This window comes from Vidua macroura, chromosome 11, assembly GCF_024509145.1.
Source record: "Vidua macroura isolate BioBank_ID:100142 chromosome 11, ASM2450914v1, whole genome shotgun sequence".
Taxonomy (NCBI): domain Eukaryota; kingdom Metazoa; phylum Chordata; class Aves; order Passeriformes; family Viduidae; genus Vidua; species Vidua macroura.
The window spans coordinates 18,576,703-18,591,303 of NC_071581.1; the positions used below are offsets into that span (position 1 = coordinate 18,576,703).

At 38.8% G+C, this 14,601-nt stretch overlaps 1 protein-coding gene across 1 annotated transcript in view; it reads left to right on the plus strand.

The window, feature by feature from the left end:
• Positions 1-537: 537 nt before the first annotated feature.
• PLCG2 (phospholipase C gamma 2) overlaps positions 538-14,601 on the plus strand; it is a 51,632-nt gene continuing 37,568 nt past the window's right edge. Inside the window, exons 1-2 of the mRNA XM_053987201.1 lie at positions 538-760; positions 12,495-12,635. Coding sequence (XP_053843176.1) covers positions 565-760; positions 12,495-12,635 — 337 coding nt within the window. The 5' untranslated portion in view covers positions 538-564. The remainder of the gene's footprint in view (positions 761-12,494; positions 12,636-14,601) is intronic.

Genomic DNA, 14,601 nt, shown 5'->3' on the forward strand with positions numbered 1-14,601 from the left:
TGGGACACCACAGAGCACAGAAACTTGCTAATATTTGTGAGATTTGCTCTGAACACGTCTCTTTTGGCTGTTTTGTGCCAAGATGTGTCCCAAGTGCATGCACACAAATATCTGCCACCCAACATGTGGGTAAGAAAATGCAGACTGTGTAGGAGAAACAGAGCCATGAAGTTTTAAAAGTGCTAAAACTGATGTTTAGATGTTGCCAGCACTTCAGTGTTTGTATTACTCATGTTTTCCCTTCATTACAGTTCTCAAAAGGACAGTTACCTGCTTTACATTCTCATGTAGATCTCCTCTAATTCTAATACAATACAAGAGTTGCTGCCCTCTGTGAAGGCTGTTTGTACCTCCTTTCAGGATAAACCAGCAAGAGTTAATGTTGGCCATGTACCTGCCTTGCATTTGCATGGGCAGGAGTCTGTGTTAGGTATCTAACTACACAAATGTGATCTTTAAAGTAATCAAAATGCTGTTTTAAATATTGAATTTTCTCCCTTTTCTTCCTTATATTTTTTCTCTTAAGGACACTGAAGACTATAAAAGTTTGATTAAAAAGAAAAGATGGCCAGAAAAACTATAGACTATGGAGTGCTGCCTGAGTATGAGAAAAGCCAGATCAAAAGGACCTTGGAATTGGGAACTGTTATGACAATATTCAGTCTTAAGAAAAGCAGCCCAGAAAGGAGGACTATTCAAGTCATAATGGAAACCAGGCAGGTAGCATGGAGCAAGACAGCTGACAAGATTGAAGGTTTCTGTGAGTATTTGCAATGTGCACCTGAATTTGAAGTTACTAATAAATTGATGTACTTGTCAAATAATAATTTAACGAGTCTTTTGTTAACATTATGAAGATTTTGGCTGAAAGAGTTTATTTATGCTGAGAATATTTTGAATTTTTGTAATGTAGACAAAGAATCTCCTGCAGCTCATTATTTAGGTATCTAACACTACTTAAATGTGATTAACATGCTTTTATCCTTAGCCTTGTTCTTGAAGTTTTCCTCTTTGAATATGATGGTGTTTGTGTTCTCTGAATTGACAGACTGTTTTCCATCATTGTGTCATATAAATTCAAGTGAGTAATTATTCTTTACCACTTCTCTCCAAAAAAAAAAAAAAAAGGAACAAACCAAAAAAACGCCTTCAAATACAAGGAAACTGAATTCACATTTTGGTATTCTTGGGCAATTTGCTGTCTCAGGATGGAAGTCATTATTTAGGACCATTATTGGAAAGTACCAATGGCTTAGGAGGATGAAGCTGTGAGATATGAAGTGGTTTCAAGGCCCTGAGTTGGTATTGTCTCTTTAGTTGATATTGGAACTGACTAAACCCATTATTTATAGCAAGGTCAGGAAAGAGAAGGGGAGTGTAAGGCTAGATAGGGCTACAAAAACTAGAATAGAAGAATAAAGTGAGACTAATACTCAGTTCTTATGAACAAACTGATGCCAAGAAAGCTCAGCCTGGGCTTTCTTTGATTTGTGCAGATCAGGGTGCTGTAATGTAATTACAGTGCTTGCATAGGACTATATGGTAACTTCTTAAAATTATTGTGAGCATGATTTTACTCTACAGCTGCTAAGTAGTGTTTGTCCTCAATAAAGGAATTGAATAGTTTGTCTGAAATACCAGAATCATTTATTGTTGTGTTGAGGTGTGGATTTTTAGAAGGTTTTGTTTTTTTTGGTAAATACACCCTAAGTTAAAAATCCTTTGGTCTTTAAGGTTGTAAAGAGAGGCACTGAGAATGTGCATGATTTTGGGATTGTGTGAGCAGTTTCTCTTCATGCTCCTGACTTATAAGTATTAAATTTCTGCTTCTGTTTCCATTGATTCCTGTCTCATTCCTTGTGGAGACTGGACCTGCAACTAGAAATGTGATAAAGTGGAAATAAAAGACTGGTTGTCTGGGAGGATGTTTTTATCATTGATGGTGAAAATATGGTCATATTCAGTATTCTGAGGTAAAGCAAATGGGTCTGGACACCCAATTAACAAGTACTCTGGATCATAATCTTTTGTTGCCTCAGTTTCATACGTGACAAATGAGGGTAATTATCCTTTCCTATAATGATGTGTGTGAATGCAAGTACAAGTGTATTGCTGGAACTGTGCCAAAAAAGAAGTCCTGAGAGGGCATGTAGAATTCAGTTATGAGAGCAGTGCTTGAATATTGTTTAGCAAATAAAGCCTGGGGTTTACACATAGAGCAATAACCTTAAAACATAGCAGAAAATGACCACTCAGTGAGGGAAGGAGACCTCAGAGTCCTCTGGCCAAACCGTGTGTTGAAGTCTTGCCGTAGCCATTTGCACAGAGGGAACAAATTTAAAGCTGAACAGACTGTCCATTCCAGATGTTGGGGTCAACTTTTTCAGTCCTGTCTTGTAATCACCTTTTCTCAAAGCTTTCTGTGGCTGGTGTGTGTTTGTGGTAATAAATTAACTAGTCTGCTCCGTGCATGGATTTTAATGCTTTTAAAAGAAGGTGAATATTGTAATTTGACTCTTAAACCGGGTGACCCAGCAGGGTAATGACTTGCTTCCAGATCCACAGGCTAGAACAGGGGATATTGCTCCAGACCTGTGACTTACCCAAAAGCCATCTGCCTCTCCACAAAAATTGTAGTACTGTAGCAGTTTTTTAAATTGAGCAACACTTCAGTGACGCGTATAACCCTGGGAACTTTAGGTCTGAAAATACGTCCTAGTCTAAAGCACAGATATGCAAAATACTGTTTTATTGGCTTAAAAAGCAATGAATCTGCCCCAACAAGCTCTATTTTGCAGGTATTGTTCCAGAATATGATGTGAACAGTTGTTCCAACTCATCGTGAACTGTATCTGGTCTACTAGAAATGAAAGTCACTGCAGTTTTAGCTTGCTGACAGTGTTTTTGCTGAAGAGGAAGGAAGTATTTTATTTAGTTAGTTATTTGTATGTTGCTGTTGCATCTTTTGACTGAGACTCAGGCTTTCTTTTTGCTGGAAAAGTGGAAAAATGCTGGATTTGAAGCTTTGCTATTTGAGAATTGAATGGAGTAGCCTCTTGAATATGAATGTATATATGAATGAGCCCAAATATATGCTGGTGGATTGTATGGACTTCGTGACAAATAAAACCCATGTTTTTGTTTCTTGATTTTTTAAAAGTGGTTGAGGGCAGAGAGTTATCATCTCAAGTATTATAATATATTAATACACTTATGCTGTACAAAATATAATATTCATGATGTGATCTTAATGGTTGCTGTTTGCTTGTGTGTCAGTCCAGAAGCAATTAATATTCAGTACAAATGGGAAAGTTAAGATGGTTTCCTGTTCCGTGTGTGCTATTTTAACTCAAGTTTGGCAACTGAGACAACGTTCTTTCTTTGGCAACTTCTTTGCAGAAGGCAGAAAACTCAATGTTTGCATCTGCTATGGGTTTGTGTTTCTAAATCAGTGAGTGAGGAGAGTTCTTTAACTTTGGGACACAAAAATAGGCTGCTAATAGATAGCAAAGATGAAGTCCAGCTTTTATACTTTATTTTCGTACTCTCCCTTTGGAGATCAAGAAAAAATGTTTTGTCTTTTTTTCTCTTCCCCTAACTGCCCTGTGTAGTGAATTTTGCATGCCATAGTGCTGATTTTCTTGTTGTAAATCAGCAAGATTGGATGGACTGTAAATGTTTGAAGAACACTCAAATTCCTCTAAGCCAGAGTTGATTATAATTATTACAGTGACCTTTTCAAGTTTGGTTAATATTATTTTAGAAATGATTTAAGTTAAGTCTCACAATAACAAAAAGGCAGCTACTCTTATTCTGGAATAAATTGACCGGAGCAGGGCAGAGATGTAGGATTAGCAATGCTTATATAAATATTTGCACAACCCCATGGGCCCAAAAGTGGCACTACTGTGTATTTTAAATTGCATTGCTCATAAAAGGCCCCTTTTGTTGAAAACCTGCCAGCATATCTGTTTAGAATAGAGTGAAAGAGTTGCTAAAATTAAGGCTATTTCCTGCTCAGTGCAGATGGGTTTTTCTGGATGAGAAACTTCAGAAAACTCTTCTTAGATCCAAGTCTTTGGTGTGGTAACAACTCTGTGTGGGTCTGGATGGGTGCCCTGGGTCACACACACACGAGGTTGGTTCTGCCCACTTCAGACTGTCCCAGGGGTGTTGTGCACACTGGAACAGCAGTGACAGGCAGAGGCCAAGGGAGAGGTGGCCAAAGGAGGGCAGGATTTGCCAGGACTCTGCTGAGACACACAGCTGTGTGGCTGACACCTGGGGTTTGCTGTCTGAGAGGATATTTGAGAGCTCCCAAATAAGGCCTCCCAAATTGTGGTACAGCATTTATATGTACATGAATAAATTAAGCCCCAAAGTTATGATATTTAAGCTTGTAGGGCAAGCAGGTGGCCAAGGTGTAAATCTCCAGGAAGCTGATCCATTATGGGCATTCCATTCTTTCTCAGATGCAAAGTGCTTTCAGGACTGTTATTAAGGGAAAGCTCACGGTGACTAGAGTTGGATTAGTCACTGGAAAATGTGTGAGTTTCTGCATATTCTTCCAAGAATCCCTTGAGTGAAGGGATGATTCACAGCCAGGAGAATTTATACTCTCAGAAATCTGTGGTGCCATCCTTGAATGTGGAAGTGTGTGATTCTCTGTAATACAAGCATGCTCATTTCAAGGAAGATTCTATTTGAGGACAGAGGATGATTTCTCTGTTTTTGAATACCTAGGAATTTTTTTTTTATGTGAAGAGGTGACCTGCTTTTGTAAAATTATATAAACCATATTTTAATCCCTTGTTTTTTGGAAAAGAAAGATCACCTTTTCATTTTTTTTTCATGTTCTTTATTTATTGCAAAAGACTCGATAATAAAAATATCTAGTAACAATTTAGTTGTGCAAGCTCATAACAAGAAATAAGTTTAAAGCATCAGAGGGCCATATTTAGAAAAAGTTATGTAATATATCAGCTGTGAAACTGCTCTTTCTGTATGCAGAGTGAGAGGTCAGGGTGTAGATAAGGTGGGAAGAGAAATGTTAGTATTAATTTATTCTGAAAACTTTCTCAGAGGATGAAGTACCTGGACTGGGGAGTGGCAGAGATGCAGACATCATGTCAATATAATTGCAGAATTATGAAGCAGGGGAATAAAGGCTATACTTAAATTGAAGCTTTTGATGCTCGTGACCCACCACAGTACAACAATAGCAGCCAATTCTGTTTTCTGCAGCCCAGACCTTTATTAATGCAATAGGACTAACTTGTATCTTTTTTTTCCATTTATAGCAGAAACCTGTGTTTGACAATGCATAACATGTTATTTTAGAATTAATGTGAACTGCTCATTTCACATTGTCTCACTGCTCTAGTTTAATGTCTAATATTTTCCCAGAGTTTGTAGGAAAAAAATGACCACTTTTAAATAAATGTACCATCTCAAAGTCATTTAGCATTGCTGATTTTTCATTTAAACTACAGGAAAGAGTTATCAAGTGTTAAGTTCACTTGAGATTTTCTTCCCTGCTGAAAAGGGGAGATTTTACAGAATTTGTCCTTTAGAACATGATTAAAAAATCCAGACATAAAACAAAGTTGAATTCTCATGTTTCTCAGGTAAAGGGAGTGTGAAAACAAAAATCAGACTTAGTAAATTCATGTTAGAAGTAGAATTAGAACCTGTGGGAGCCACTCTGCTTTTTCTCAATCTGTAAGATTGTCCTGTGCTTTCAGACTTTGTTACACTGCCAAGCAGGAATCACTAGTTTCTGCCAAATGTTGCACCTGGATATTTAATGATCAAAGCTCATTACAGGAGCCGTGCATCTGTAGTAGAGTCATGTAGATACCAGCACCAGGTCAGGCCACATTCAGCTGACAGGGTGAGGGGAAAAGCAGGGACCTGGAGTTTAATTTAATGGCAACCTTCTGTGTGTTGCCACAGGCAGTGCTGTTCTACCTAACAAGGGTTAGGGTTTTCTATCTTTGTTTTATTTTGTGAATTTTATCCAGCAGCATCTTTGCCTTGAAATTAAATTTTGATAATGTTGCTTTTGAAATCTTTGCTAAAATGACTGCCAAAGTGGACAAATTTTTATGCTGTGCATCCTTTTGGCTGTCAGATGCCTTGGGGAGCTTCAAAAACTAACACCTAAGAGTGTGTTCATGCATGTGACTCACATTCTTAAGCATTGATTTTTTTTCTATGTGCTAAAAAGCGGAGTAATTTATTTAGTACAATTGTTAATATAATTGTAAATTTGTTCTGTGGTGGAAACTTTTTTTTTTGCCCCATTGGAGAAGATGGTATAAACATTTGTACCTCTCTGGGAGAAGTGATGAGCATATATATATTATGGTGAGGAGTGTGAAATGAGTACTTAATTTGGCTTGAATACTGCACTTGATCTTGCTGACTTCTAGTAGGTACCTTTGTTTTCCTTACTGCTAGCAGAATTTTTGTCTGAATTTCCTTACTGTTTCAGACTTAAAGTAATAAATAAATTTAACTCAGATTGAAAACCCTGAGTCTCTATTTTGTCATTTGCTTTCTGTATTCTGAATACTGTTAAAGAACAATGTGTCATTGCAAAGTGAATCCACTTCTTGCTCTTTATGGAGTAGCTTCACAAAAGAACATTAAAATTCACCTTTTTTTTTTTTGGTGTGTTTTGAAATGGCTGTATTTCAGTTGTTAGCCAGGGGATCTTTGTGTAAGTCTTCAGCTGAGTACATGAAGCTTGGTTTCTGTGGTCAAATGAAAAAATGAACATGTGTAGCCTCTAGCTCCTTTCAAATAATGTCTTCCCTTTAGCAGCTCAGTTCTGCAATGTCTGATGCTAACTTACAACGACCAGACTTCCTGTCATGGCCAGCCAGCAAAACAGGGATGGAATGAACTGCACAGACCTCAGCATCCCTAAATTGGTTGGTCAAAGTGAGTATGAGATGTAGGTACTCCATCCTTTTCCCAAAGTCAGGTTTATATGCCAAGATTTTTGTTTTGTTTTGTTGCATGGAGCAGAATGTAAAGAGCACATATGTAAATTTTACCCTATTCTTTTGCCGTTTTGTGGAGGTGCCCTTCAATTTTTAATACGAAAGCAGTAGCCAGGTGTGCAGCCCCTTGAATTCAGAGCTCAAACTGGGAAGCACTGTAACATGGTGCTGTACTGAGCAATCCAAGTGAGGAGTTATGAATTTAGTAGTAATTTGTTGTTACTGTACATGCCAGCTCTGTGTGACCTGGTTACATAAAGCCCTGTGGGTTTAAAAGGTGCACTTCTCTAAACCTTACGTCAATCAATCACTCAGCTAAATCCCCAGAGGACCCCTTGGAAAGGTACTCACGGGTGCTTTCTCAAGGTGCACCACACTGTCTCTCAGGTTTCATCCTTGTAACTCTGTTTTCACAAGTTTTGTGGCTTATCTGTCATGTCTTCCTTGTGCCTCTGAATGTCTCAGTAAACATCTCTGTTTATATGAGCTGAATTACTTTCCCTGCCACATCTGGACTGCCATGCTGCAGGGCATTTCTGCTTTCTTGTGACTTTGTCCTCGGAGAGAAGCCTCACCTTGAGGTGAGTTCCCTAGAGTTCCCTCTAGAGTCACATAAGATTTGTTTCATTGCTGCTCTGAAAAAAAGAGGCTGTTAAAACAGGTAGTTAATATTTAATTCTGCAGAAGTGAGAGCAGAGCCATTGTCCTCTCTAACCACCATGAAGTACATTTGCAAAAGGACACTAAAGGCTTTCTTCATTCACTGGGCACTCATTTGCACGCAGCCTCTGTTGCAGTTGGCAGTGTCTGCCTTTCTAAAATGAAACCTACTCTGGAATATTTTGTGATGCAAATATTTGGGAAAAAATCTGGTTCTGAATGCGGAATGTTGCTACACATATATAAGCATGAAAATGCAATTATATTCATAGAGAGAATGGCCAACTCATGTCTTGGTGCACACAAGCTTGGGTGATCAGAGTCCCTTATTTTCTTCATTGCCAGTAATTTCCCTTAAGCCTTCTTGAGACTTCCTGAAATAATGCTCACAGCATGATTTCTGACTCTGTAAGCCTCCTCTGAAACTCTCTGTAGGCTTTTCCTTTTCCTTCATTAAGTACATGATTTAGTTTTGAGCTGAGCACCATTTGTGGCCACAAACACATGGGGGATTTGGGCTTTGAATCAGGAGTGTTATCTTACAGAACTCTCTAGTCCATAATGGCAGATTCAGGTAAACTTTTACACCGTTAATGTAGACTTTTCTGTCGAGGGTACCTCGTGGTTGGGTTGACAGCTTTTAAGGTTTTTTGACCCATGCATTTATATGCAACAGCCTGATGTTCCAGCCTAACATTATCTGATTTGACCAAAGGTGTTCTTGCAAACTTGCCTTCCTCCAGTGAACTTAGAATGGACACTTCCAGCTCACAGAAGGTGCTCTGCTGGTGGCACTGGCTGGTTTTCAGCAGGGTCTCTTCCATAACCCACCTGTCTGTTCAGGTGCTGGATGGTTGTGTTCCCACCCAGAGATGGCTGGTGGGTGACCATTGTGGCAGAGAGAGCCAGAACTTCTCTCTTTGAACAGCAGTGCAGCACAGTGTTGTGTATAACAATGTAATGTTTTTTTCACAGTTCTCCTATTGACATTGTTTTCTGCCTTTGGTTATCTTGTATCATGTCTTCCCCCCAGCTTGCACAGCACCTGCTGTAGTGAAATGCAAGTTCTGTTTCACCATCTACCTCCAAGTGTGGCTGAAGGAAATGTAACAGGAATTTGTACCTGCAAGCGTGTGACTGAACATGATTGCTGCTGCTGGGTTATTTGAATGGAGATCAGTGGAGATGTTTAGGATCAAAAGTTTATTGTTGAGTTCATGGCAGTAAAGAGCTCTGTCAGGTACCCTGGAAGGCACTGACAATTAATCTGTGCAGTATTAAGAAAGTATCTATGTAGTAGCGTGAGGATCCATTGAATTCACTGATTTGCCAAACAATACAGCAGCAGGAGCTGAACTGCCTCCAAAGCATATCCAGATCAGAGCCTGAGACAGCGTGGTAATTGAAGGTGTCTTGGAGTCTGGTCTCCTTAAAAAACCACTTGAGGGAGTTGTCAGAATGAATCCATGACTGATGAGGCTGCTAAGGAGACCCTTTCAACTTGGGGAAATAGTCACGTAAAGGAATGGATGAACTGTAAACTAATTGTGGGTCTTAGAGTGGCACTAGACTTTTATAAACTGTTTGGCTGGGGACTGGCTGTGCTGGGGGAGTGTTCTCCTTGTCTTGCTGGATGTGAGTCAATTACAGGGCATACTTTGATTCAGGAAATGCCTTAGGAAATGTTTTAATCTTCTTTCACCTTTCTTGTGGAAATTGCACCTGCAATTTCCAATCAAATTGGATTTGATTTGACACTGCAAGGTGCATCTGTCCAGGTCTGTGGTTTTTTTTGGGTGTATCAGGCCCCAGGAATATGTGTCTGTGAAGCCAGGGCAGGATATTGCTATGCAATTTGCATGTGGGATTGAGAAGGAGGAAAGCTCCAGTACTTCAAGGCAGTACAAAGATAGTGTGTCTGAAGTGCTGTGCCTGCAGTTCTGGCATAGGTATGAAATTACATTTTAATTGTACAGTGACAGATTGTGCTGTTAAAAAAGTTCACAGTAGCTGCGTAACAACTACGTTGGTACAGTTGATACACTAATCTGAGTCTGAAACATGTTGCAGCTTTTCCTGCCCTGCTCCTTTCTCAGTATAGTTGGAATCTGCCATTCTGGAATTACTGGGCATCACGTGGATGGTCAGGCGACTCCAGACTGCCTGTGGAGGATGCAGAGCTTAGTGCAAGACCAAAATTAATGCTTGGTGTTCATATTTTTCTTTTCTCCCTTTGATTCTCTACATTGGCTTTTCTCTCAATAATGTAGAGTAATACATCCTAACCAACACTATGAAATGTCATTAAAATACATACAAGTAGTTTCTAGTCATTTTCTGAAACTTTAATGTGTATTACATCTTTATTTCTGTAAAAATCTAAAGAATGTTTAATAAAACTTGTGTTTTGTACCTGCTTAATTTATTTTCTAAGGAAACTTAATGATGTCTTGCCCAAATTTTGTAGGATATTTAGAATATGTTCCCTGAAAATAGTAGAGATGTTAAATTTTGAGTTTGTTAGAGATGTTAGAGATGTTAAAGTTTGAATTTGAGTTTTTGAATATAAATATTTCTTTCTCCTCTCTTTCACCCAATTTTGTTCTCTTGCTGAAGCATTTCTCTTATTTACTGAATGTTTAGCAATCACCGTATAGTGAAGCCCTTTCTGAAAAACCAGTTGGAGGAGCAACAACATGTCTGTGCACATAAAAATCCTTGTGCCACTATGTACATACACATAGGTTCATGCAGGAGAAGGGGATAGTGGGGTTGAAAGGCTGTAGTGCAAGGAGAAGGACTGTAGTGAGTGTGTGTAACTGAGGGGAGACATTGGGTAAGTTTGTGTGTTTATTTCAGAGGTCAGTGTGAGGTAAGAGCCCCTGGAAATGACAACAGCAATGCAGGTTGTGAAATCTCTTTTGTCACTGCTTCTAGTTTGTACTTTTAGAGGGCCTTCTGTTTTGTTGTTCATGTGTGTGGATTTAAAGGAGTCTGAAAAGAAAGGTATGATTCACTTTGAAGTTAAAACTGTGGTTTTCAGCAGGGATTTGTTGGGTGAAGGGAAAGCAGAAGAGGTGACTGGGGTTGCACTTGCCAAAGACTGGAATGAGGCAGCCTGGTGTGCAGTCCCATGCCATTTACTGCAGCCATGCAACCTCCTCCCCTCTCCATCTGGGTACTTTCTATCTCTGCATTCTGATTCTTCTCTGTCAATATTAATGTAAATTTGTGGCATAAGATCAACTTTTTTAGGTGGTGACATTTAGGATGGTAATTTGGATACATCTTTAGGGATCCAGGTGAGACTCTGAATGGTAAGGGGATCAGAGAGTCATCATTAGGGGCTTTTGGTTCCTGGTCATTTATAGGCACAATGTGAATTTATTTTGGAAACATCTAAATGTAGGAGTCTTCACCAATTAGATACGCAGATCTTAGGAGATGTTTTCGTAGTTTGAGAGGGAGGCAGAGACATTAAAACTTCTACCTTGAGAATAATGATGCTTGGAAAATTCATTTAAGAAAGATGCTTGTATCCTGTGAGTAGTTCAGGTTAACCTTTGAGGTCCCATTTTCACAGTGTAAGTTGCTTAATGACTGTGAGAAAGTAGTGTCTAGTAGAAGTTAGGCCTGGGATACTTTGCAGGAATAAGAAGTTCCAAGATGAATTAATATTTCATTATCAGGATTTTGTTGATGAACTTCCTTGCTTGTCTGTCCATGTTGGCGTCATAGAAATGCAGCATTACACAGGTGGAAGCTTTGCTGTTGTTCAGCTCACCCAAGTCTAGCAGCAGAGCTGCTGTTTCATTATGTTGTTAAAGGTCTTCTGTTACTGAGGAGGTGCTCATTTAAAACAGGGGGTTTATATTGTGGCATTCTTCAATACATGGACAGAAACCCTCACCTGTTTTCCTTGGATCTTGCTAGGTCTGATAAACACATTTCAAGAGCAGCCATGTATTGTTTTTCTTCACTCTTTGTCCTGTAGCACTTTGTCCAGAAGTGGAAAGAGCTGTTTATTTCTCTGGTCCACAGGCAGAGCAAAACCACTTCCTCAGTTTTCTAATAAGTATCTTATCTTGAGAGCACAAATATTTCTATTTCAGTGCTGTCTCCCTCCTGTTCTGCAGGCCCTGTAGCAAGGGTTTGAAAAAAGGGAGCTGAGCTGGGAGAGTGTGTGCTTGTGCAGAGTTCCATTCTGCTGTGCTTTTGTGCATACCTGTGTTCTCTGGAGAGCTGCGAGGTGAAAGTGATACAACAGGTTATGTTAAATAACACATCTCTCTGGAACTGGCCATCAGAAAACTCACCCAACATTTTAATTATTAAGCTTGATTTTCTCTTTATATTACTGCTTCAAATATTTTTTTTGAAAGCACCAGTGACTGTACTAGCTGACAGGGTTAGCTGGCTATGTAAGATATATGTGGATAGTTTAGGTGGGTAAGTTAGAATTGTATCTTTTCTTTTTGTTTCTGAACAGTTGTCATGGCAATTGGAAAATTACTTGATTAGAGTTAATGCCATTTGTGGAAGGGCCATGTGTATACACCTTGTCCATGGAAAATCAGTGACAGTGAAATAATAAAAATATGACAGATTATTTTTCTTCTTCTGGTCCTTTTCTACTGTTGTTTGTTACTATTTATTTGTGGATTTATGGATTGAAAGCTGGCACAATTTGCACTTCTCTTCCAATACAGATCTGCACTTTTATATATATATATAGCTATTTTATATGTGCGTGCATACTTTGAGTTATCCATCCTACCATTTCAGTCTCTGCAGTTGTACTGACTGAATGTTGTTTCCTTTCAGTGGATCTGATGGAAATAAAAGAAATTCGCCCAGGAAAGAATTCAAAGGACTTTGAACGTTGCAAAGCAAGGCACAGAGAAGAACACTGCTTTACTGTTTTTTATGGTACCCAGTTTGTCCTCAACACCTTAAGTTTAGCAGGTACTTTTATCTTCTTTCTTTCTTCTTTAAAATTACTGATTGAACAAGTCAAATTCATTGATGGAACAGAAATGCACAGAATACTGTGGTTTTAACTTCTGCAGTTCAGGAGTGCACCAGATGCCTAAAATCTGGAGCCAGACCTTTTACTCAGCCCTTCTTGTCTGTGACCTGCTGCATTTGGAACGTTTCACTTTCAAGTGGTGCGTCGTGCAAGAGTCCTTTCTGATTTTTCTAGCGAGGTAGACTTTTGCTGGTTAAATAACTCCAGTAAGGTTTTCAGCACTGAAGAGCAGAGATAACATTGCCCTCTTTAAAGACAGCTATTCTGTGTGGCCAGAATATTGTCCTAACACTTTTAGTCTGGCCAAAATGATTTTGGACGTAATAGCCATAAAAAGTTGGACTGCGGCTGTATCACAGAAATTTTCCTATCGCCTATGAGCAATTGCAGACTAATTTGTAAAAATGAAGTTTTAGTTTGGGTTGTGTGCGTGTCACCTGATAATACTAAACCTCTTCTAAATAAGTACTAGGGGACCATAAATAAAATTGGAAAGTGATAAATTTAAAATTAAGAGATCTATGTGAAACAAAGAGAATTTGTATCTATAGAAAGGGTTGGAACACTTTTTATTACAGGCAAGATTATTGAGGGTCACAAACCCAAAGATTTTGAAATTAAAAGGATATAAGTTTTTACAGTACAGGCTGAATACAATTTCTAACTAGTGGAATTTACAAAGAGATTTCTTTTATAAAAAGTTTGTAATGGGTTGTTGGTTAAGAACCATACAGACAATTTATTTGGAGTCGTAGTTCTTTCTGTCCTGAGCAGGAACATGCTTACCCATTTAAATCTTTAACTTAATTGCAAAATCTTAATGTGAGAAAAGGGGAGTGCTTTGTAAGTGTTTAAATACTCACAGCTTTTATTTTTTATTATTTATGGGATGAATTTCTTATAGCCTACAGTATTAGAATACAAGTTTTTTGCAGTCAAATGCATTTGAAATGAAAGACTAATCCTTTCTTAGAAGTTTTTAAATAAGTTTTACCATTGTTGACTGAATTCTGTGAAAATTTTGAGTAAGTGGCTGTGCTTACGTGCCACTGTGCCAGGGACTTCAGCTTGGTTTCCTCTGACAGCCCCTCCAGTCCCTCCCCCATGGCAGTTCTCAAAACAGGCCTCTGCCAATACTTTGAAAACACTTGGTACCATGAGCTGTTGCTGTAATGCTGAACTGCAGAACAACATGATATAACTTTCGTTTAAGGGGGAAATCCTTTTCCTTGTGGAAAGCCTTTGTCATGGTTTCTTAAAACAATATAAAATAATTGTTCCTTGAAGGGAATGGTAGCTATCTGAAGGGGTAGAATTGTCTTGGGAGAAGAATTTGTTTGGCAGTGGTAGTGGGTGTTCTGTCTGAAATTGTAACTAATTGAAAAACATTTCAATGGGAAGCTGAGGCTGGGCTCCAGCTTCATCCTTGGGGGATAAATCATTGTTTCAAAGTATGTTTGAATAAAATGTAATCTTCACCTTTTGAGAAACTTGTTTGCTTTGAAGGCTGATAAAAGATTTCAGCTCCTGAGTGAAAATGATTTTTCAGAGCTGGTTTAATTGAAGAAAGCCTTCATGCCATTTCAGAGCCAGCCTGCTAAATCAAATGGACTTTGCCCAGCTGAGGGCTGTAAAGATCACATCTCATGCAAGGTTATTGCAGCTTAGCTGGTATTTCCTAGGGAAAGCTGACCTGCCCAGCAAGCAGTCTTGCTTCTTGCCTCATCTTGCTTCTGTCAGGTTGAAGAATTACCAAATGCAATCATGATAAGTGGTGAGGACTCTTCTGGTTTGGGAAATGGAAAGGCAAACTAAATTTTAAACAAAACAAAGCAGTGATATACTAATTTGCAGGGCAGGGAGGAAGACGTACCTGGCTTCTAGCTAAGCCACATAAGGAAT